General features: G+C 40.7%; 1 protein-coding gene across 16 annotated transcripts in view; it reads right to left on the reverse strand.

Moving 5' to 3' along the window:
• The window catches only part of ARHGEF33 (Rho guanine nucleotide exchange factor 33), a 118,026-nt gene that overhangs the window by 60,949 nt on the left and 32,124 nt on the right, over positions 1-24,953 (reverse strand). For 13 of the 16 annotated variants that reach the window (XM_019446809.2, XM_019446848.2, XM_019446793.2 and 10 more), the window contains 11 exons: positions 24,468-24,611; positions 22,006-22,170; positions 21,563-21,684; positions 20,290-20,432; positions 17,480-17,539; positions 16,212-16,436; positions 11,460-11,589; positions 6,097-6,229; positions 4,059-4,142; positions 2,803-2,886; positions 997-1,145 (listed from right to left, as the gene is read on the reverse strand). In XM_019446809.2, the coding sequence (XP_019302354.2) occupies positions 997-1,145; positions 2,803-2,886; positions 4,059-4,142; positions 6,097-6,229; positions 11,460-11,589; positions 16,212-16,436; positions 17,480-17,539; positions 20,290-20,432; positions 21,563-21,684; positions 22,006-22,170; positions 24,468-24,611 (1,439 nt within the window). The remainder of the gene's footprint in view (positions 1-996; positions 1,146-2,802; positions 2,887-4,058; positions 4,143-6,096; positions 6,230-11,459; positions 11,590-16,211; positions 16,437-17,479; positions 17,540-20,289; positions 20,433-21,562; positions 21,685-22,005; positions 22,171-24,467; positions 24,612-24,953) is intronic. The other 3 variants (XM_019446880.2, XM_053890990.1, XM_019446889.2) reach the window with 1 other exon arrangement.

The following is a 24,953-nucleotide window of genomic DNA, read 5'->3' on the forward strand; positions in this document are numbered from 1 at the left end:
AATAGAAGTAATCATTTTCAGGGTGTACATTGGGAAATTGGCTCTGAACACACAGATTAGGACAAGAAAGATAAAGAGACATTTCTTAGATGAAGCTCATCTGTGAAGTTCTCTCTCTCTCTCTCTCTCTCTCTCTCTCTGGCCCTCTACAAACAAGGTTGTTTACCTAACAGTGTAAGCTAGATGCTGGGCAAGAATAAGGATGCTGATTAATTGCCTGAATTAAGTTTGGGGGAAAGGGGTGGTATAGGAAGATATCTCCCAGACCAGCATCTTTTTCCGGTCTCAAACACCCACAGAAATTATTCTGTTTTCCTCATTGATTGGAATGAGGTTGAAGGAAATCCAGGTCATTAGAAAGTTCTGCTACAGATTGCTTCTGTTCCCTCTGAAGCCCAGATTCTCCCCAGTCAGCCCTTTTTGTTTCTTTTTAGCATTAATTTGTTCAACCACCACCCCTCCCTTATTTGTTTTGTTTTTATCCATAGCACTTATCACTATCTAACTTACTTATTAACTTGCTGTCCAGCCCTAGAAAGTGAGTTCCATGTGGCAAAGATTTTTGCTTGTTTTGTTCGTTGCAGTATACTCAGTGCATAGAGCAATGCCTGATGCATAGTAAGTGCTCAGTAAATATTTGTTGAATTAATGAAAGAACCTACATTCTGGCCTTTAAACTGCATTTTTTTAGTCTGGCAAGCTTAGGGAAACAATTTCAATGGTTAGTAACATGAGATAAGGGGGTCTGCATAAGTATTAGAGTAAAACTGTTTATTTTTCTGAGGTAATTTCCCCCAGGTAATAGGTACCTCCCTCCCTATAGCCAGCCTGGCCATCTCATTCCCCACCTCTTCTCTGTTCTCTTCTACCTCCTGTCACTGCATTTCAGCCACTTTCAATACAGTGCGGTTACTTGTGGCAGGTACCCACATTGTCTGTATTCTTGTTCTTAGAAACCTTTGATAAACCCTCTAAGCAGCACCATCAGAACCTTACTTCTTGAGCTTTTTCCGTTTCTGAATAAGCAAATCCTCGTTGCATTGAAACAGCAGGGTGTAATGCGAGATAAATACTCGAAGGCGCTGAACACACACCAGAAGTAGGTAATAGTCAGGGTGTTCCTGCTCTGTGAACTTCAGGACGTTCTGGATGGAGGAAAAAAGGAAGCAGCATTGCATAATTAGAATGAAACATTTTGTCTCTTGTACCCTTTGCCTCCATCTGTTGTGAGCGTTTGGTAGCCATTTAATCAAAACAACAATACATATGGCCAATCTAATTGGCTGAAAGGTTAATCTTAATCTAATTAATCTGAAAGGTTAAACTTGACGTTCTCTTTGTCCATCCCACCAAGGGAGACTAACAGTCATCACTGTTCCTGTTTTGGCTGGATGTAAACATAGGCTAATTCCATCTGAAAAATTTGAAGGATCTATTCATTAGATTTTTGAGGTAATGGAGCCATTCTAACAATTACTGTCTATAAGCAATGCCTTATAACCCAAATAAGTCAGACTAATGGTGAGAATGTCAGACATCAGGGGGAGGATGTTTATGATCAAACCTGGTCTGGTGGTCCCTACTATATTGCCTACTGTGTGGTAGTGAAACATGCATGTTAGTTGGATCTGGAAAGCTAATGTGTATTGAGTCTTCCTATTGCCAAGTACTAATCCCTTTACATATTTGTTTTCTCATTTAATGTTTACCACAGATAGATTCAATAGGTGCAATCATTATCTCTGTTTAACAAATAAGGAAATCAAGGCACACCGAAGTGAGGTAATCTTCATTAGGCCACACATCTAACAAGTAGCAGAGCCAGAATTTGAACTTGTCAGACAGTAGAATCGGGGCTCTCATTTATCATGCTGCTTGCAAGACCTGGGTTTGAGTCCTAGATTTTTTCACCTATAACATGTGTTAACTTGAGGAAGTTACTTAACTTTTTTGGCTCTGTATTTCCTTATCTAAGCAATGGTAATAATACCTCTTTCATGGGATTATTGAAAACATTAAATAAGATAATTTAATTTATTGTGAGAAGATCTTAAAATCTAAAGCCACATATAATTGAAAGTCTTCTTAATAGTGATACTGGGCTACTTCTACCTGAGATAAATCCTAAGCATTTCTAAGATGCTTTCAACTGAATTACTTAGGAAAATCAGTCAGCAATTAAACCAGAATAGGTGGATGTTAGAAATAAGAGGGACTGGTAGGGATGCTGGTGAGCCTTTCTCTCAACTCTACTTCCTCCAAGGTGCTGCAAGCCCTGTGGAAAAATGATGTGCAGAAGTCACCTCATCAACTTCTTCATGCTTTGTCTGTGACATAAGACATAAGCAATATATGGAAGGCTCTTGGACTCAAGCCAAAAGAAAGTAGTCAAAGAGCACTTAAGTGGACAGGTTACATAGATACTTCTTAGATGCCAGGGATGGGGTAAGAGTTTAGGGGTACATTTAGATGGCTGTAGAACAAGATGGAAGGGACTCAATAGGTACTTAGAGTCTACCAGGAGCTTCTATAGAAAGATCCTGGATCAGCAGAGGTGGTGATTGCTGGTAAATGAAGATAGAACTTCAAAGGCAGACATCATGAACCAAAAGTTTTTAGACATTGAGATTGTGGTTCGTACTACAAGGTAGGAATGGGATAATCATAGCAATCTAAATCATTTAATTACTCTTTAGAAATACCAATGATTCTTCCTTGACCCTTTACAGTGTTTCTCATTTAGAAGCCAAAAATAGTAGTTTAGCTTGAAAATCATCTTGGTGACTTCCTAGCCACGCCTACCTGCAGATGTATCAGATATTCAGGGATGCGCTGGACTATGTGAAAAAACAGTGTGTAGATGTCAGATTTAATCTCTTCGTCACCCTGAATGAAAGAAAGGTAGAGTCACTCTTCGGTGTCCCTCTGGCTCTGGCTGCAGAACCCCAAAGTCAGTCCTACCAGAGTAGGCAGAGTTTTTTATTCCCAGAGCATTTTCTTTCTCTAAAGTGTCATGGTCCTTCATTGGATAGGCCACTTGTTCAGAGACATGCTCAAGGAGACAATTCTGTAGCAGGGAGCATATCATATCATTCTTTCTAATCCACCCAACTTTCCAAACAACCCCCTCCCTCCCCACTACTCTTGTTAGCACAGTGCTGGACACAAGTGGGCACTCAATAAATTATAACCGAGTTGAATAAATTCATTCAGGTTCTCTTGTAAGTACTCATTACAGTGGCTTAGTAATAGGCCCTAAGGGTGGACTGGAGCCTCATGAGGGTGAAGACAGAGTATAACTAGAAACTGGTCAGCCGGGCTGGCAGAGCAAACATGTTGGACTCTCCCCATGTCCCTTTCTTTCCCTCCCTTTCCCTTCCCTCTCCTCCCCTCCCCTCCCCTTACTTTCCTTTCCTCAAATATTTGATGTGTGCTAACATGTGGTAGGCGTTATACTTATAGGGTTGAGAGTAGTTGGGAGGGGGGGTGGAAGTAGAATGTTAATAAGAAAGAGACCCTCACCTCTCGTGAAACTTGATTAACTCTTAACTTTAGGCTTCTGATAGAGTTTCTTCCTATTGACCTAAAATAACTAGAATTGTTAGATATTTATATGTGCTTCTTGAGCACCTACTATAGCATTGCAGTAGCAATACTTAAAGCTACATGATTAGAACCGCTTTATGATCTTATAAACTGACACAGGATGATTTCAGTTTAATATTCAGATTCAAATTGTACCTGGAAAAAAAAAAAAACCCTCATAGAGCATGCAAGCTGTGGCCTGAGGATCTCTGCTTAGAACACCTGTTTACTTTGTGTAAACTTCCAGTGCAATAGAACAGAGAGTCAGCGAGGCAGGGCGTGGACCAAAGCACTGGCACTCATCCTCGAGTGGGCTCCTTTAACTCCAGGTAGGGTGTCAGGGACTCTGTTGGAGCCATTCCTCAGCCTGGAAGACAAGCTGAGTGCATGTGTTGTGTTCCCCTGGGTGGATGAGCAACTTCCTACAGATATACCTGTAACCAAAGGGCAGTACACACACAGAGTCACCTTACCTCCTTCAGAACAACAACATGAACCAAAGAGATGCATTCAGGTAGGTCCCTCAGGTAGGCAACATAATAATCCAAGAAATTATTCTTAAAAACAAACACAAAAATGCATGGTAAGACTCTGGAAACAGGAATGATAGCAGCTAATAGTTTTACAGTCGTGTGTTTCACAAAGGAGTACTTTGCAGAGATTATTTTGATCATTTAATGTGTTCGTTAATATGTTTTGGGGGGTTTTTTAATTCATTTCTTTAAACTTTTTGGTTTTAAGGTAAATATCCCTATGAACTTGAGAACCAACATTCAATAATCCTGCTTTCATGAGAGAAAGTGAAAAACCAATGCAGCGGAGAGGGGTCATGTAAGTTGAAAATTTTTTTGTGTGTGTTTATTTATTTATTTTGAGAGAGATAAAGGGCAGAGAGAGAGGGAGAATCCCAAGCAGACTCCACACTGTCAGCACAGAGCCCAACGCAGAACTCGATCCCATAGAACTGCAAGACTGAGACCTGAGCTGAAATCAAGAGTCAGACACTTAACCAACTGAGCCACCTAGGCACCTCGAAAAAGTATTTTTAAATTGTTAAATGATTAAAATGCATATTTTGTTTTTAAGTGACTTTTAATTTCAGCCATCTGCATCCAGTGAGGAACGTTGTCCAACCCACCTTCTGGTGTCTAGACCAGTGATTCTCAGTTTTTGCCACTAATTGTATATTCCCACCATTTGTTTATTCTTCTATGCAGTATGCCTTCAAGAAAACAATTTTCAGCTTCCAAAGTTATATTCCCACAGATATAACAACTCTCAGCCCAAGAAAGCATACTGAATACAAACAAGTAAAAGTGGTATTAGAGGGATTGCATTATATCCATACAAGTAAATAGTTTGTAAACTATACAAGTAAATAATTTGTGAACTTTGTCTTATTACCTACAGTTGAGAATCACCAATATACAGAATTTGATTGCAGGCTAACTATGGCTTGCAGACCAATTTTAATTAGCCTACACAATATATTTTTTTAATGTTAATTTATTTTTGAGAGAGACAGAGAATGTGAGTGGGTTAGGGACAGAGAGAGAGGGAGACACAGAATCCGAAGCAGGCTCCAGACTCTGAGCTGTCAGCACAGAGCCCGATGCGGGGCTCGAACTCACGAGCTGTGAGATCATGACCCGAGACGAAGTCGGATGCTCAACCGACTGAGCCACCTAGGCGCCCCTCACAATATTTTTAAATAAGAAATTTCATACAAAATTCTGGATTTCCAGCGTCTCTTAAAATATCAGATCTGGAAACTCTAGTCCCTTCTTCCTGGATAATAATTGGATAATATTCCTTGTAGAAAAGCATATGTGCTCCACTTAAGCTCACCTCCCAACAGTCCATACTGTATTACACTCCGCTTATTTCCACTGATTTATATCACTACCTGGCCCCGTAGGCATTTGAGTTTGCAACCTCTGGCCTGGGTCATACTTTCTTTGTAGAACATTACAGAGATTTCAAAACTTAGCACTCTTCTCCAAAAAGTGAAAATAAAAAACATTCAAGACAAACCACTGCCTATCACATTTTTAAATACCGCTAAGGAATGAAATTAGGTGAGAAATACAAGCACATATACAAACCCCCCTATACTAATTTTGGATGGATGGATATGTATAGATAGATAGATAGATAGATAGATAGATAGATTGATAGATTGATAGATAGACAAATACACACACGCTTACGTGCATACTCAATGGGCCGTTCTACATAGTACAGTGGAAAGCGATGGGCTAGAGGTTAGGAGACTTGGGTAACAGATCCATGACTGCCTAGCTAGCCGGGTGATTTCAGCAAAGTCTTTCAATGTCTCTGAACTTTATTTCGTTATCTGTAGAGTGAGGAGGTTAGACTAGATCTCAGCGGGTTTCCTATCTCTGAAAAATCACTGGTTTGAGGTTCTCCATTCAGAGAAGCAGACAAGAGAGACACAGGTGCATGTAATTCAAGTTTATGCAGGATTTTTTTTTTTTTTTTACAACTTACCTCATCATTTGTTAATTTAAGGAATAAATCTCCAAGAACTCCTTGGCGTGGCCACTTCAGGACCCTTTCCTGCAGAGCATGGAGCAAATCGAGGTGCTGCTGGACAAGGTACCGTAAAGAACCAGGGAAGAGGCTTGAAACAGAATAGAGATAGGATCACACAAACCGGGTGTAGAGAAGAAAAGAGCCAGAAGAACATCTGCAGGAGGTCCCATTTTCCCATTCATTCAAAATATTCTGAGCTCTGCATATCCTGAGCTCTGCATTCAGGATTTTTTTTTTTTAAAGTTTGCCATTGTAGACCTGACAGAAAATATCCTCAGGATGTGAAAAGACCCATTAGCAATGGTTCCTACACAAATCTATATTGTACTAATAAGGAGCATATCACTTGAATGGCTTTTTTTTTTAAGCTTATTTTTTTTAGTAATCTGTACACCCAATAAGGGGCTCAAACTCACAACCCTGAGATCAAGAGTCACACGCTCTCCCAACAAAGCCATCCCGGCACCCCTTGAATGGCCTTTTTAAAGCCAAACTGTTACTCTCTCATTTATGTGACAGTGGAAATTCTCAGGGAAATCTTTTCCAAAATTTTAAAGTTATTTCCACTTGATGTGCAAAATAGTCTATTCTAATTAGTGTTGTAGACAACAGCACTGAGGTGGCACTTGGTCATTCTTAGCTACTGGGTAAGAGACTGATTTAGGGAAGAAGGAAAACTTGTTTAAAGCTGGCAACTAAACGCTCAGGGGACAGGCATATGAAAGTGTTCATTTCCCTTCCCGTCATTATCCAAGAGGAAAACTGAGCAAGGACAGAGACTTGCCTGGGAAGGCTGTAGACCAGGCCTGGCCTGTTACTCCCAGGAGTTTCACAGAGCCCCTTCCTACTCTCACAGCCCTCTCCCCCATCCCTTAGTGTGCCTCTTTTTTTGTCTGTTTGTTTTTGTTTTTTGGTTGTTTTGTTTTGTTGTTTTTTCAGAGGAAATGAAGGGAGGAGAAGTGTCAGAGAAGGACACAGTGGAGAGGAGAGAGAGAAAGAATCATGGGAGGAAGAAGGGGGTGGATGGAGAAGAGTGGGACAATCAGAGGCCTATGGGAACAAGGATGCAAGCTGCAAGGAAATGGAGTCTTGCTGGGCTACAGCAGGGATCTGAGCCCTAACTTGGTGACTTACAGGAACTGAAAGTAGGTTCCCTTGTGTTTTGAAGACCACATGTTTAACAAAGATGAAAGTGCTGGCCTGCTTGTCACCGAGAGCTGAACTTACGTGGATATTTCTCCAGGGTCCAACGAGAGTAAGTTAGTGGACAGTTGGTGTGCTTTGTCCACCCTGAACAAGCAGACCTTTGTTGAGAACAGTAGAAAGACCATCAGTTTGATAAGAGGTCTTTCAACCCATCTCCAAGGAGAGCAAAGACTCCCCTGGAGCTATAGCTCAGAGAAGACACACAGACTGGAGAGGGTACCCAGCCCCCTGTGAAAAGATACAAGGCCTCCTTCATTCCTGCCTTTTCCCCCTCCACCTCCTGTGCCACTGGTCTCCGCATACGCAAAGCCTGCTGGTCTGCGCTTCCTGAGCTCTTATGGCTGGCATGGTGGGCTTAGGAGATCTAAGTGATCCCTGTCTGGATCAGAGGGAATTTGGAGGAGTGGCTAGGAGACAGTCTGACTGGGAGGAAACCATAACATTGCTGGAGGAAAGCACAACTGATTGAACTGAACAAGTGAAACACTGTGCCAGCAAAAGGTCTAGATGTGAAAGATTTCTCCCCACCCAACGCTACCATGGCTTCCGGTGATATTCCTGATGTGACACTGAAAGCTGTTAGGCCCCCACACCATGGTAAGATCTGACTTGGAAATAGGTTGTCCTTTTAGGTTTTGTAATATCTCTTAGATTACCCCTTTCCTTTTTTTCTTTCTTTACTGCTCTCCTGGCCTTGCCTGGCCTCACCTGAGCTCACCTTCTTTCTCTTTCTTTTGAGACAGCTGCCTTCTGCTACATGGTGATCAGTGTACTTGCAGCGTTGGAGAGCTGGTAACTTGGTTGGAGTCCAAGTACCTCCTGGACTGTCCACTGGGGTAACAGATTTCAGGGTGAGGGATGAGGGTCAGGAAAGGCTAATGCCCCCATCAAGTATTATGGAAACACATAAGTTACAGGAAGAGCAATGACTTGTGGTGGGTTCTTCACCAAATATTGGGGGGAAAATGTTCTATTTAATAAGGATATTATTTGAAATTGGAGATGAGTGTGGAGAAAGTGAGCCAGGAGATGGAGAACAGAGAGAGAAAGAAGGCAAGCAGTATAGACACACACACACATAACCTATTTCACTGTTTTGCCTAGAGCCAGACCTGATTCTCAGAAGCAACTTTTTCATGAAGATGAAAGTATTAAATGCTCAACTTCTTATCTGTTCCTTACCAGGAGTGAAATTACAGCAACGTGAATTTGTTTATTGTTTTTTAAAACCTTCAAAGTTATTTCAACTCCCACACTACAGTACTTAAAAACAAGGGAAATAAACTAAAAGCAATGAAAGAAAACCCAGTTATAGTTTCAAATTAATAACTTAGCTCTTGCCAGTTCAATTTTAGGCCAAAATAACTCCTGAGTTTCAGCAGCAGGATGTGACCCAATCTGACCCGCGTGGATAATGAAACATTCGCCACCTGGTGGTGATCTGTAGCATACTGAGTTCTTGGTGGATGTGGCACTGGAGTTTAGCTTATAAGACTAACTGGCAGTCAAGTCAAGCTGACTTTGCCCCTCCCTACAAGTATTCAGACAGACAGGACTATTTGATCCTGAGCTTATAATTCTATCTATAGAGTGAATCAGACCAGAAAAATCCAAGAACTCCAACTTCTGTGATCCTCCAACAAATGAACAACAGCCCACATGTTCCACTCAGACCTCCGCTGGTAGCTTGTGCCACTGCAGTTTTCAGCCCAGACGCAGGGCTGGCTTGAAACAGGTTGAGGAGTCTCTTGAAGGCTTTTTTTCCCCCCTAGGGAAATCCTAAATTTGTATCTTAAAGGTTTGAGAAGATGTGGCAACCTCAGTTTTGAGTGTCAGGTTATAGTTACGGTGGGTTTTATTTTCACCCCCAAGTTACTTTTCAGCAGGAGCAGAAAGTGCTGAAGCCTTGCAATGTGTGATGGGAAAGATAGGAAATGTTATTAACTTATTTTCATCTTTACATGGGGGAAAATGTCAGTAGAGAAAAGGAATAATCCCATTCTGCTATGTTTTCATTCAGCTGGTCTATTTAAAGCACACACAGAGGCTTCAGAAAAGCTTAGAAAAAAGAAGAAATGTAGTAACTGAAGGAGGATAATGGAAATCTAACCCTAGGGTGGAAAAATGGCAACACTGCAAAGCTCAGAACTAGAATCTTTATATTAGTAAGACTGAGAGTATCAACTTAAAGCTTTTCTCATCTTGATCTATGAAAAGAAAAAAGAGGGTCAGCTTAGTAAATAACTAACATGCATAGCATCGTCATGGATATCAGGAATAACTTATCTTACTTTCATGGAATTTTGTATAATAGTTTTAATTTTTTTTTAATCTCAGGATTTGGGGGAGATTAGTCCTTCCTCAGCAGTGGGTCATAGGAGAACATCTTAGACAAGCAGGAAGTGACGGCAAGTAGAAGAGAGCTTCCGTGAGCCAAGCACATTTCTAGCATCCCTACCTGACAAATCAGTTGAGATCTGAAGTAAGAACCTGTGGGCTGTTAGGAGGGAAGCGTAAGTTGTGAGATGGGAAGAAACAGAAAGTCTGCTTCTGGCTGAGAAACTTGATATGGTGCTTGTCAGTCAGGTGACGTCTTTGAAACTACAAGGTCCTTAGAGAAGTGGCATGATGTGGAAAGATCACAGGGACAGGGGCACACAAGCCTGGGTTTGAATTCGGGCACTAATTGGCCATGTGGCTTTAAACCCCTCTGGACCTGAGTCTCTTCATCTGTAAGACAGGGTTCACAGGGTTCTTGTGAAGGTTTCATGAAGTTATAACTGAAATGCCTAATTACTGTGATCCAAAATGAACAATTCTCTCTCCTTACCCCATCCCCAAATTTTCAGGGACAAGGAAGAGAAGTTGCTGGCTTAGTATCTCAGATGTGGAAGCAAAACCACACCCAGAGTTAGACTTGCCTTTACATTTGATTCATATGTAAGATTGGAGTCTAGCAGGGGAATTAAGGGGCCAGATGGGGAAGGAACGACCAGCAGGAATCTAGGTGGCCACCGAGAGAAGGTGAAGCCTGGTCCAGGGCCTCCAGTGGTCAGAGCTTTCACCATGTCACATCACCCTTTCTATCCCTTGTTTTCTATGCTTTGTTTACCTCAGTTTTGCAGTAAAATAATTCTTGAAAATAGTGAAGTCACTTTCGAGTTTGTCAGGGAGTATCCCCTCATCTTGGCCATTTGGCTATGGGAAGCTTTGTGCTCTGGTGACTAGGTACCTTGTTGGTAGCCGCAAAGCCAAGTAAAACGAGGGGATGGAAAAGAGCAGGAAAATTTGACAATTAGGGGCTTCCCTAGATAGATTCACAATATGAACCATCAGTGTCTATTACCTGATAGCGTATTTAAACCGGTAATGCTACGTTTATCTATAATAGGCCATAATCTAGACTTTCCAAGCTTTTGGATTGACCTTTTCCTCAACTAATCTGGATTATTCCAACTTCATCACATTAGTCCTTTCCACCAAACCAGAGTTTCCTCCTTCCTGCTTTTCTCAATGGAGAAGAGGCAGAGAAAATAGAAAGATTATGGACAGATACCCGTCAAAAGAGTGTTGTAATCTTGGGGCCAGCATGCTCCAGACCCTGTGGAAGCACTGCCCCACAACACACACACCATACACACACACACCACATACACACACCACTTGTGCACCATTCGGTACTATGGGACCACCTGAACAAATGAGAAAGATCCAAGTCCCAGTGTTAACCATCCCCATGCCATTTATCTGATGGCCACTTAGTGCTTCAGACCTCCCTGCGTCCATTCCCTTACACCCCCCGTGAGACCTGTGGTCCCACGAGAACATGCAGATGTCAACAGAGAGCAACATCTCCCTCACTGTAGCATTTATTTTCCCTTTAGGTTCTTTACAGACATGCCAGGGATACTGAAGGCCCCAGAGACTATACTCAGTTTCTTATCTAAATTTGTGACTTGCCAGGGGTTACCTGCTATCACTGCCTATGCTCTTTTCAAAGACTATTCCTGGAACTCCTCACAGGTCCCAGAATTCCCCAAATGGAAACAATAAACAACTTACCTTAAATCTTAAGCAATCTGAAAAAGGAAAGGCAATGAATACATGGGTACCTTCTCTCTTTGGAATTCCTCTTTCCATCTGACCCTTGGAACGTTGCCTTGATCTTCAGGATCAGAGAGATGTTGATGACGTATTTTCTTTCCGATTCAAGCAGTTCTAGAGCCACGGTCTGTCTTTTAGCTTTAAAAATAAATCAAAGAGGGAATTTTTGTCAACCACTCCTTCCCAAAACTCTGTTAAATTATAGAAAGCAATAAAAAGACACTAAACCCAATAAAAAGAGACATCGGCAAATTTTTGGAAGATGGAAAACAGAATGGAAGCATGGTAATTAATTCAGAGTGAGGGCACAAAACCTTGGTGTTCTCATCCGCAGATGGAAAATCTGCTAAGAAGCAGAAAGGCTCAAGAAGTGGAGGCACCAGGTGCCACAGAAAGTGCAATTTAGGAGCAATGCTGAAAACAGGAGACATGGTCTACATAAAGTGCAATTGAACTTCCAGGCCCCTCCCCCCCATGCCACATGGCTTCCTCATTTATGCCCCATGTGAAAATGGGAAAAACTAAACTAGAGGGGCCCTTATCTCTGGGGTCTGGACTAAAAACATCAGAGAGGAGAAGGAAGAGTTGAGATGCCAAAAGGAAAACAAGGGAACTCAGAAGGCTTGTGTCCTTCTGGAGGAACAGGGAGACCCCCCCCCCCCCCCCCCGCAGCCCCTTCCTCTGGAGGTCTTCCCACAATGCCAGTTCCCACTCCTGCCACTCTTCAGGCAGGAGACTGGAGGATCTACCACTGAAGAAATGGAACTCTCCAAGGAATAAAGACCTACAGACACTGACATAAGGAAGTCACCTATCAAAAAGTTAATTTGCCACTCGATTAGCCTACAGTGAAGCCCATTTCCTGATAAGCTTGGCCAATATAGAATTATGCAGTATTTAGGGCTGTATGTATATGAAGAAAAAGGTATTTACCCATTAGGAATAAATAGAGACAATGCAGGAGATGGAATGTATAGCATGGTGACTATGGTTAATAATATCATATTGCATAGTTGAAAGGTGCTAAAAGTAGACATGAAGTTCTGGCAAGAAAAAAAAATTGTAGTTGTGTATAGTGACAATGTTAACCAGACTTACTGTAGTGATCATTTCACTGTATATACAAATATCAAATCATTATGCTGCACATCTAAAATTAATATAATGTTGCATGTCAATTATATATACCTTAATAAAAGAGACAATGGAGAAACAAAACTTTTTAAAAATCCTACAGTTAATACCTCAAAGAGGTACGAGAAAAACATTCTAATCATTTAGTAGTTACATGATGCTAGAGGCGCCTGGGTGGCTCAGTCAGTTAGGTGGCTGACTTTGGCTCAGGTCATGATCTCAAGGTCTGTGAGTTCAAGTTGCACATCGGGCTCTGTGCTGACATCTCAGAGCCTGGAGCCTGCTTCAGATTCTGTGTCTTCCTCTCTCTCTGGCCCTTCCCTGCTTGCGCTCTGTCTCTCTCTCTCTCAAAAATAAATAAACATTGGGGAAAAAAAAATTTTAATAGTTACATGATGCTGGGTTTTTTTTGTTTGTTTTTTGTTTTTGTTTTGTTTTAAGAAAAGAGAACACTCCAGAAGGAGGAGGAGGAGAAAAAGAAACTTTTTGGCATTTTTTCAAAGATGAAAGAGTGGAAAGTAAAGTCAAGGAGGTTTCCTGCCTTCTTCCCTACTCCCCCACCCCCAAAACAAGAAAGACATGTTGAAGAAAAATAGACTAGAAAAAGATGGTAGTGGAGAAACTCAATCCATGAGACCCAACATCAAATTAGTAGGAGTTTCAGAGAAAATAAAGAAAATGGATGAGAGCATATTATCAAATGAATAATAGAAAAAAAAAAAATACCAGGACACTCATTTCTAGAGGAAAGAGCCCATTGTGCTCAGCGTAATTAATGAAAAAGACTCTTGCACCGCTGTGACACTTCAGCACACCAGAGGTAAAGAGAAGATCCTAAAAGTTACCAGAGAGAAAAATCCAGTAACATACAAAGGACTGGGGATCAGAATGGTACTGGGCTTTCCAACAGTAACACGAGAAATTAGAGGACAATGGAACAATGGCTTCAAAATGATGAGGGAAAAAGATTGTATATTCACCTAAATTATCAACAAAGTATGCGGAAGCTACTGGACAATAGGTTCCATCAAACGAGAAGTAAACCGAGAAACCAAGAAGGACACACAAGATAAAAACAAACAGGAATCTAGCATAGAACTATGAAGGGAATTCCTAGGAAGAGTGGGAAGTCCCGGGAAGGCAGCAGTGCAACAGGCCAGCACGGAGCAGGAGGACAGAGGTCTCTTGGACACATGCTTCTGGGGAAAAGAAGAAAAATGTAAATGAAAGATTTTCCATTACACTGCTAAAAAAATTAAAGAAGACCTATGTAAAGGGAGACATATACCACGTTCTTTGATAGGAAGACTCAATACTATCAAGATGTAAATTCTCTGCTAATTGGAATAAAAAGAACATAGAGTCTAGAATTAGACCCACCCAAATGTGATCACTTGATGTTCTCTATGCAATTCAATATGGAAAGGAAGATAATTTTCAATAAAAGGTGCTGAAGCAACTGAATAATCACATGAGGAAAAAAAAGAACCTGGACTCCCTCACACCATACATCAAAATTTATTCAAGATTAATAGATTGGGGCGCCTGGCTGGCTCAGTTGGTAGAGCATGCAACTCTTGATCTCAAGGTCATGAGTTTGAGCCCCATGTTGGGTGTAGAGTTTACTTAACAACAACAACAAAAGATAAGTAATAGATCTAAATGTGAAAGCTAAAACTATAAAGATTTTAGAAGAAAACAAACTAGAATATCTTCACAACTTTGGGATAGGTGAAGATCTCTTGGAAGGACACATAAATCATGATCTATTTAAAAAGTTTAAAACTGGGGTGCTGGGGTGGCTCAGACAGGTAAGCATCAACTTCAGCTCAGGTCATGATCTCATGGCCCGGGGGTTGGAGCCCCAGGTTGGGCTCTATGCTGACAGCATATGGAGCCTGCTTTGGATTCTGTGTCTCCCTCTCTCTGCCCCTCCCCCACTTGTTCCCTCTCTGTCTCTGTCTCTGTCTCTGTCTCTCTCTCTCTTTCAAAAATAAATAAACATTAAAAAAAATTTAAGTTTAAAATTGATAAACCTTATCAAAGTTAAGAGCATCCGTTCATCAAAAGAATATTAAGAAAGTGAAAAAGCAAGCCACATACTAGAATTAAATATTCTCTGCACATACATCTAACAAAGAACTCATATCCAAAATATATTAAGAAATCCTAGTAACTGATAATAAGAAGAGGCACTTCATAAAAGAAGGTGTACAAATAACCAATTAGCATGCGAAAAGATTTTCAACATTATAAGTCATCAGGAAAGTGCAAATTAAAACTACAATATGATACCAGTTACACCCCCATGAGATTGTCTAAAATTTCAAAGACTGACCATACTAAATATTGGGAAGGATGTCAAGCAACCAGAACTCTCAGATATTAGTGGTAGGAGTATAAAATGTCCCAACCTCTTTGGAAAACTGTTTGATGTTTTCTTTCAAAGTTAAGCATAATCCTATCCCAGAATCTAGAGATTTCACTTCTAGGTATACATCCAAGAGAAATGAGGGCATACATCCAAAAAAGACTTAGATGAGAATATTCGTACCAGTTTTGCTTATAATGGTCCTACACTGGTAACAGTCCAAATGTCCATCAACAGGAAAATAGATAGGCAAATTGTGGTAAATATATTCCATGTGATTGAACTACTGAATGAAAGACACATAGTGTATTGAGAGAAAGGAGTCTGACTCAAAAGAGTATACATTGTATTATTCCCTCCATATGAAGTTCCAGAACAGACAAAACTAATTTATGGTGACTGAAGTCAGAAGAGTGGTTCTTCAGGTGCATGAGAGAGCTCTCTGAGGTAACAGAAATATTATATATCTTGATCCAGAGAGTGATCACAAGGGGATATACATACATACATACATACATACATACATACATACATACATAAAAAGTCAATAAGCTTAAATTTAGGTTTTGTGAATTTTGCTTTATGTAAATTCACCCTCAGTAAAGTACTGATAAAAAAAAAATAGCAGCATAAACTGGTTTCAAAACACAGAAGCAAGTACCAGAAGGAACTGTGAAAACAATTTAAAGGGGTTGCTGCTTTCTTCATAATAAACCTTCCGGTACTCTTTATTTTTTCATGTGTTTGATAATAAAAATTAATTTTTGAAAATTACTTTCCACAAAATAGCCAGAGGGAGATGCCATTATGTGCCATATAATAGGTGTTCAGTAGCAACTAGTGATAGAAAGGAGAGGAAGGAAGGAAACGAGGGAGGGAGGGAAGACAGACCTTGATGCAGTATCTGGTATTTTAGTGGCAGACTTCCGATCCAAGATGCACATATGGAAGATTTTGCGTCACTGACAAAAGAGTTCACAAAATTCTGCCCTCTTCTCCACCACCTTTATGCCTTTTTTCTCCCAAAGCACTGCATTTCTAGATGTCATCGATCCCCAGAATCAAGGTGGTGGTCCCAAGCCTGCCATGTGACCTCAGGTGAATCCCTTCCCCTCTACAGGCTTTAGTGTTCATCTGAAAAGAAAACTGGAGACCAGGTGGTCTCATACCTCCACTGAATCTAAATTGCAAGAATTGTAGCCTGTAGGCTTCCTGTTCTTCAAACTTTCGGCCTGCATTCCCCTCTAGGGCTTACCAGCTAAAGAGGTTTCGCATAAAACATTTTCCAGAGAACTGTGCCTGGGCTGGCCAGCGTCCTTGAGTTTATCTGGGTGGTCTTTCGTGACATATTCCTCTCCCCATTCTTTACCATCCTTGGGCTGCCTCCACACACCAGATGAGAGATGGCCCTTGGGCTGGATATCAGCCGAAAGGCAAGGCTTAAGGTTTTCTTCCGCTTCAGGAGTTGTTGGGTTCATTCCTGAAAAATAGCACCTGCCATCAATATCTGAGTTTAAAAAAAAAAAATTGTTGTTAACGGTTAAATAGTATGCCCCTGTTTGGGTATACCTACCCCCTCCACTTGAGGATTAAGTACATCAACTAAGGATTAAAGTTTCCACAGTTAACAAAGGATCACCTCTGTCTGTTTCTGGCCTATACATCCTTATTCTTTGTATGTAGTTTCTACTAACTAAGGTACTTTAAAAAATAAATTTATAGGGGTGCCTGGGTGGCTCAGTCAGTTAAGCGCTGACTTTGGCTCAGCTCATGATGTCACAGTTCGCGGGTTTGAGCCCTGCAACAGGCTCTGTGCTGAGAGTTCAGAGCCTGAAGCCTGCTTCGGATTTTGTTTCCCTTGCTCTCTGCCCCTCCCCCACTCAGGCTCTGCTCTCTCTCAGATAGAATAAATAAACATTAAAAAAAATTAAAACGTTTATATAATAATATATTAATTTGTAATAGTATACGTTGACTCCCTGTATCTCCTTCCTTTTAGGTGAGCACACCAGAGGAAAAAAATACAGAAGAAAGATGCCAAACACAATGTTTTTTTGTGGAATTTGTCTTCCTTGGTCCTGATAATGGTAAGGTGCAAAAAGGAAGGAGGAATGGAGGGAGGGAAGATGAAATAATTTATAAAATACTGGTGAATTGTCTATTAAGTAAATAACTTTTAAATTAAGTAAACTATAAAATGTGTCCACAGAAAACTTAGGTCATGCTATGTACATCTGTAGGTTTCCCCTGAATGTTATTTCATTGATAATTGAAATGAGCCAGAAAGAACCAAGGATTCTGGCTTTGTCTTAAACATCCTGACCCATTCTCGCTCCTTGGGTTTAACTGAGTCACTGACCTACTCCACCATTCATCTTAGATTCTTAGTAACCATAGTGCTTTCTCTTTGCCTGAGTTCTTTCATGCCTGCTTTGGGACTGAGGGAGTAGAAACAGGAAAGGTAAAAGCAGGGAAAGGGCATACTTGCTAGAAGAGAAGAGAACTAAAAACAGAGCCACTTACCAGGACCCATCATCCCCTTCACATTACTGTCTCCTACATGCATGGATCGGGACTCTTGAGCTGCAGAGGAAGGAAAGCTTTCAATCAGTACTCATTCCACTAACATGGGCTGGCACCTTCTATGAGCCAGACATTGGGGACAGACTCAAAGTTGACAGTTTACTGAGAGAGAGCAGTAAAAAAAATAATAATAAAATCTCAATATAGTGGCAAGCACTATTTTCCCATCTGTAAAAAGATATATTAAGTGGCATTTACCTCATAGACTACCGTAAGAATTAAATCAGTTATTATGTGTAACCTATACACAGTAAGAGCTAAATTATTATTTAACTATGATGGAGAGGATGGTGATGATGGGAAGAGCGGGAACAACGCTGCTCATATGTAAGTCAGACCCTGTCACTTCTCTGCTTAGCCCTCCAATGGCTTCCCATAAGCCAGAGGCTGTATAATGACCATTAGGCTCTAAAATATCTGCTCCCTTCCCTGCCTGGTGTTTCCTTCTTTTTTTAAAACCCCATCTCCCCTTGTCTCCCTTGTTCACTCTGCCTTAGCCCCACTGCTCCTGTTCTTCCTTGAAATCTTGGCTGTGTTCCCACCAGGACCTGTTCCCTTTCTTCCCTGTGGTATGCAGGAGCTCACTTCCTCACTTCCTTCAGGTCTTTACCGGGCACCCTCTCTAAAATTACACCTGTGTTTATTTTCCCCCTTATCACTGACAAACTACATATTTTATGTATCTTGTTCATTGTCTGCTTCCTTCAGAACAAAGGCTCCAGGAGGGCAGGAGTGTTTGTTGTTTTGTTCACTACTATCTCCCACCATCTAAGTCAGTGTCTGGGATGATGGATGGATAGGAGGAAAGACGAATGGGTAGTGGAAGAGTCAACACCTTGACTGCAATCTCCTAAAAGAGTCATAGCAGCAGCTATGAATCAACTATGTTATATAAGCTACCTCTGTTATAACAGTGGGGGAAGGAGGGTTACCATCACGCAGCTAAATGAACTCCATCGAGCACTTCGCAAGTTATCATTTTAAACCTTTTGTCTTGTGAACATGTTCAACTTCCCCACACTTGGCATTGATCTGCCCTCTACTTTCCAAGGCTGTCCTGTATTCTTTCCTAATAAGATCATCCTTTTACATCATGTTCTTCATGACATGGAGCAAAGAAAATAGAACCCCTTGCGACGAACCCCCTCATTCCCCAGATGGATCAGGGAGTTTTGCCAAGCTGCACCTACTGGTCTCAAAAGTAACTACTCAAAGAGGTAAAAAAACAAAAACAAAAACAAAAATAAAACAAAAAAAACTTACAGAAATAAAAGCAAATCCATACTTAGAAGTTATACTGAGTAAAATCCATCTGATTTAGGGGCGCCTGGGTGGCTCAGTTGGTTAAGCCCTGGACTTCGGCTCAGGTCATAATCTCATGGTTTGTGGGTTCGAGCCCTGCATTTGTGGGCATCGAGCCCAGACAGCAGCCCTGTCTGCTCTGTGCAGACAGCTGAGAGCCTGGAGCCTGCTTCAGAATCTGTGTCTCCCTCTCTCTCTGCCCCTCCCCTGCTCACGCTTTGTCTCTCTCTGTCTCTCAAAAAATAAATAAATAAATGTTTAAAAAAAAATTTTTAAAAAGCCATCTGATTTAGATTGATTAATGAAAGAAAGAGAGAGCGCTTGTGAGTGAGGGGCAGAGAGAGAGGGAGAGAGAGAGAATCCCATGAGGTACAGAGAGAGGGGGAGAGAGTGCAGAGCCCAGAGCAGGGCTTGTGCTCACTCAATGCGGAGCTCAAACCCCCAAACCCTGAGATCATGACCTGAGGCTAAGTTGGTTGCTTAACTGACTGAGCCACCCAGGCATCCCCTGATTTAGATTTTTAAATTTAATTATGCAGAACATATTTACTGTCTATGAATATATTGTTCCTTCAGCCATAAGGGTAGGACCCACCAGCACTGCCACTGAGGAGCTTACAATTGGTTCAGAAGCCCTTGAGACTCTTGGAGATTTTCTAGATGTGACAAAAAAAACCAAAAACAAAAACGAGAGATCAAGAGAGAGAGACAGAGAGAGAGACAGATGGGACAATTCCTCTAAACAATGTTAATGTCTACATTCACTCTCCTGTGTAGAAGTGCTTTGCTGGACATTGCTGAGCATACAGAAGTGTAGCAAACGTGGAACTGGACATGGTTACAGATAGATGGAACTGGATGGAAAGCCAGTTTCTTTAGGACTGCCCAGGAACAGTTTTCTAGCATCTGTTCTATCATCCCTCAGATCAGAGATGTGCTAGTGACTGTCAGCCAACGGACAGCACCAGCTCTGGCTATCCAGCGCCCCCCAAAAAGAAAATCTTTCAGTATATGTGCTGCCGAAGCGAGCACAAAAGAAAATCTTTCAAATTGGGCAGATCTCCTGGTCTCTTAGGATGCTCTGGATTCTTCTAAATTCCAGTTATTGGAGGAAAAATTTTGAGCAATACATCATTTTCCTGTAATAAGGATGGAGGACAGGGGCACTGGGTGGCTCAGTCGGTTGAATATCCAACTCTTGGCTTCGACTCAGGCTCATGATCTCACGGCTCATGGGTTCATGCCCCGTGTTGGACTCTGCACTGATAGTGTGGAGCCTGCTTGAGATTCTATCTCCCTCTCTCTGCCCCTCACCACCCCCCCCCAAAATAAATACATAAGCATTAAATAAGATAAGGATGGAAGACATAAACCCATGCTCACTATTACTTAAGCTCTAGGAATCCAGGGGAAAGGTTGGCTTTTTCAATATGATTTGCAAAATGTACCTTTTTCATAGGCCTGAGAAGGCAAAAGGTTTGTAAAGTCTTCACTTGGAAGAACAGGTTCAGGGATATTGATTGAACGGAAAGGACTTCCTTGTGCTTGAGCAGGCCCCGCCTGTGAGCCATGTTCTTCTTTTTGAGTTTTCCTGGGGAAGGGAAACAAAGGGTGTTAATACCTGAGAGGTTCAGAAGAGAATCAGTTCAGAATAATCCAAGAAAAATTCCAAATTATTAGGTTGAACCATATAAAATTGCTGTTTTTGTAAATTAAAAACATATATTAGCAACTTTTAGGGTTCAACTTACTTCATCGCCAAAGCTGGGGAAAGATTTCAAATATGTATAAATCACATCCTAACCGTACCACCTATATTTTTATTTTTCTGTTACTGGCTTCCTTGTCATCAGGATCTTGAGAGTTTGCCATGGCGACAGTCTGCTTGGGATGATGTACATTCTCTTAACAAAACAACACAAAAGGTCCCGGGAAGCAGCAGATCTTCAACGAAAAACAATAAGCCAGTCTCCAGGGTCACACAGTTATTATTGGCATATTTCTATTTAAAACGTGATAAGTTAAAAACATGACAATGATTACCGCATATGTTTTGATTCAGACTGGTTGAGCTATTAACATACATTAATTTTCAATGGTAGAAGTAAACTAGTAGCATTAGAGAAATTTTAGAAAATGAATAAAAAAAGAAAATCACTGGTGACCCCAGTATCTTAACACACCAATTATTATTTTAAAATTCATCTTTGTTATTTTACATTTTCACAGTTTAAATAAATTCTACGTACCATCTTCTATCATTTTCATTCCACTTCCTATTATGTTGAGTCCATGTAATCATCACCATCCATCTTTAATATCAACCAACTTCTTCTTTTTAAAAAATTTTTTTATGTTTATTTATTTTTGAGAGAGAACATGTGCAGGGGAGGGGCAGAGAAAGAGAGAGGGAGACACAGAATCCAAAGCAGGCTCCAGGCTCTGAGCTGTCAGCACAGACCCTGATGTGGGGCTCGAACCCATGAACCGCAAGATCATGACCTGAGCTGAAGTCGGACATTTAACTGACTGAGCCACCTAGGCACCCAAATATCAATCAACTTCTATGATTCTATAACCTCCATCACATGCTGACCCACAGATTCCACCAGTATATAGACAGTTAGCTGTATACTGATAGCAGGGAAGGTGTTCTGGATGCCACTGGATAAGCCATTGCTTATGGCTTTGCCTTTCACCAGTTTTTTATAAGACACTCACTTGGCTTTAACTTTCCGAGATTCTCTTCGCTTTTCCTGCTGAAGCTGTTCAATTTTCTGTTGCATTTCTTCCTGTTTGGAAGTGATGGCCTGAATCATTGACATGGCATTGCTCAGCTCTTCCTAAAAAATAGGAATTGATACATATTTAATCTAGTAGAAGAGATAAAAGGATATAACATGGTATATAATACATATTTTAATACATATTTGTTGAATGAATGAATGAATGAGAGATGAGCATCTTACTTCTACTGTGGCCTATAATTTTAACACAGAGATACAAGAAAGAAAAGCATGAAATAGATATTTTTTGCCTGATAATTAATGAATAGACCAGGAGGAAAAATTCTTATATTTGCCTGCTACGTGAAAAGATATTTTCTACTTCTGTGACTAAGACCAAGAACTTCTGTTTAGCAGGGAAATAGAAGAGGGGCCTACCTTGAAATAGTTTAACGAATTCTTCATCTCAGTAACTTTTTCTTCCATGGAACATCGGCAACTCTTAACCTTCTCTTCCAAAGCATACTCGCCATGTTGAATTCTGGACAGTTCTTGCATTGCTTCTGTGAAACCAGTTTTCAGTTCAGAGGCCAAGGCCTGCAACTAAATGATAATCGCCAAGAGTAAGTTCAGTATGCTATTAACTATTATAAATAGTACCACTGAACCCTTGAATTTTCCTTTTTTTTTTTTAAGAAACCAGGATATAGAAAATCTACAGCCCGGTAAACTAAAGTTTTGACAACTTAAGACAAACTTGGCCCCATTCATTTAGGGAAAAGAGGGTCTTTTATATGCAACACATGCTGAAGCTTGATTATGACAAGCAAGCAAGCAATTAATTAAGTTTACAAGTGTTCCTGCCAGCTACTGTTTCTTCTAACACCTTTGCTTAAAGTGAGATTTACTTGAAAAGCAACATATGCATGTGAAACAGAATCTTGATCCAGTAACCCTTTCAATTCCATGAAAGAAGGGATAGGTCATATTACCCCTAGTGGTATAAGAAAATGAAGAAATTCAGTCATTTTTTCCCCTTAAACAATTAAAAATAATAAAAAGAGTAATAACTAAGCATATCTGAGAATTTCTTTGCAGGTGAGGAAGTCATATAGATAGGTAGGTAGATAGTTGAATGATGTCATGGAAAAGGAGATAACAGCATTTGCAGTGGTGGGAAACAGATAAAATGGTAGGAGTTCAGCACGTTGTTGACAGTGATGTTGAATTCTCTCCAAGAGTCAAGCCTGGTCGTGTAGGAGTGTGCACATTGGATTTCTGTTGTCAACTTCCACACCATGACAAAGGTGTCAATTCTGGAGTCTGATAGGGTACAAATCCTAGCTCTCTCCTACATGAAGTAAGACCTCAGGCAAGTTGGTTAACCTCTTCACAGCAGTTTCCTCATACATAAAATAATTACTATAACACCTATTTCACAGGACTGTGTGGAGAATTAATGAATAAATGTAGATAAGCTTTCTGCTACAGTGCATGCTTGTCCATAGAACGTGTTCAAGAAATTTTAATTCTTCTCCCCCTTGAAGTGGCAAATCAAAAAGTTAAACACAAACAGAAATGTGGAGAAAATGGAGCACTTCTACAGTTCAGGTTTTTTTATTGAACAAATGAAAAAAGCATTTCAACAGACAGAAAGTTAAGATAATAATAACAATAAGATAAAAACGTTACTTTCTTGAAATTTATGACCTTACACTCTGCTAAGTAGAGGAACTCTTAGCTCCAGATCTGTCTTTAAAACAGAACTTTTCACAAAATTAACAAAACTCCTTCAAATGTGTATTTCTAAACATTTTCAGAATCTGGTTATCCAAATTATTCCAACTTGCAAAAACACCTCCCACTATAAAGTGATTTGGTCTCCTACACCACATTTTAAAAATACAGGGTTTGTGTTTCACTGTGCCTCGCAAAGGTTTCTTTCAAGGGCTGGGAATAGGGAGGAAGTAGAGGAACCAAAGAGATCATTCTGAGGAAAAAAACAGGATCTGCCACATGTTCAGGGCTGGAAGCCGGAGAAACAACATGAGCAATCTGTATTTCACTCCAATCATTTTTCATTTTAATTAATCTTCGTGATGGATTTTAGTACACATCCTAATCTAGTCATCAGAATGGATTGAATCACCAGCTCAACTACTTTTGATCTGGTAATTCTCATTATGTAAATTCATCTTCTGTGAACAAAATTTAAAAAAATCAACAGTATATAATATCAAAGCAAAATTTATGCAAGTTTTAAAGTTGAAGGAAGGAAACCTGACATTCATTCAGGTGCTCTGAAATTCTCTCAGGTTTCCTCTTTGAAAAGAAAGGGAACCACTATCCGACAGAAATAGGTTTCATTATCACTGCTCCCTTAGGTGGATGTGTAGAGTTTTCCCCAGCAGCAAAATGCAGCAGTAGGATCCTCGGGGGAAAGGACTTTTCCTCACCTGTAGAACCCCAGCTCTCAAAAAAAAAAAAAAAAAAAAAAATTAAGTTTTCCCTAACAGCCAGGTTGTATGGGGACTTTGGGAATTTTGAAACCATTTTAGCTATGAGCCCATTTCCTTCCCATATATTACGTTGAGCCCCTTGGGTACCTACCACTGAAGTAACACTACTGCTTTATAAACGGCTTCACAACCACTGATCAGACAGGGAGGAGATGCCAAAAGTGAGCACAATCACACACCTGAGACACATGTCACTTTTAAGATGCGTGGGGCTCAATGTCTTTAGCTGCTATGGACTGGTTTTCCAGTACCAACTGGCCATTCCTTTGTGAATGAAAAATACTCCCAGGACATGGACTTAACATCTTTTTTCTGCTGTCTCTTCAACTCTCTTGTTTGACAGCCCGCAGCCCACCCCAAGGATTAGAAATGGGTGTCTACCTTGTTCTCCAGCGAGTTGAACACGTTCCTCATCTCGTTGATTTTTTCATGAAGCTGCTCTAGAGAGGTTATGATCCCTCCATCCTGCCGCTGGAGACGGGCTCCCACTGGAGGCAGGTTCAGGGAAGACTTGTACTTCGAAGCCTAGGGTACCACAGAGGGCTTCTTAGGCTCAAAGAAATAGGGGAGAGGAGTCCGAATTCTTCCTATTTCCTGTTCTTAATTTCTGTTTCTCAATTTTCTTTACTTTCTTGGCTTCTTAACTCTTCTCAAGGTGAATTTTAATCAATGTCTTCCAATTTTTTTTCCACCAAAGATCCCTCAGACTAAATTCTCATACATTATGCAAATTGTTCCAACTTGTTTTTTACACAGACTTGTTCTTCATTCTGTCCCATTATCAAGGTCAAAGACTACTATGGGGCAAATTCGGGGGACTGGGCCTGTGCCTTGAGAACCCTGCTGAGTCATAAATGTCAAGATTTG

The sequence above is a fragment of the Panthera pardus genome, unplaced genomic scaffold, assembly GCF_024362965.1.
Source record: "Panthera pardus isolate Hobbes unplaced genomic scaffold, ASM2436296v1 HiC_scaffold_26, whole genome shotgun sequence".
NCBI lineage: Eukaryota > Metazoa > Chordata > Mammalia > Carnivora > Felidae > Panthera > Panthera pardus.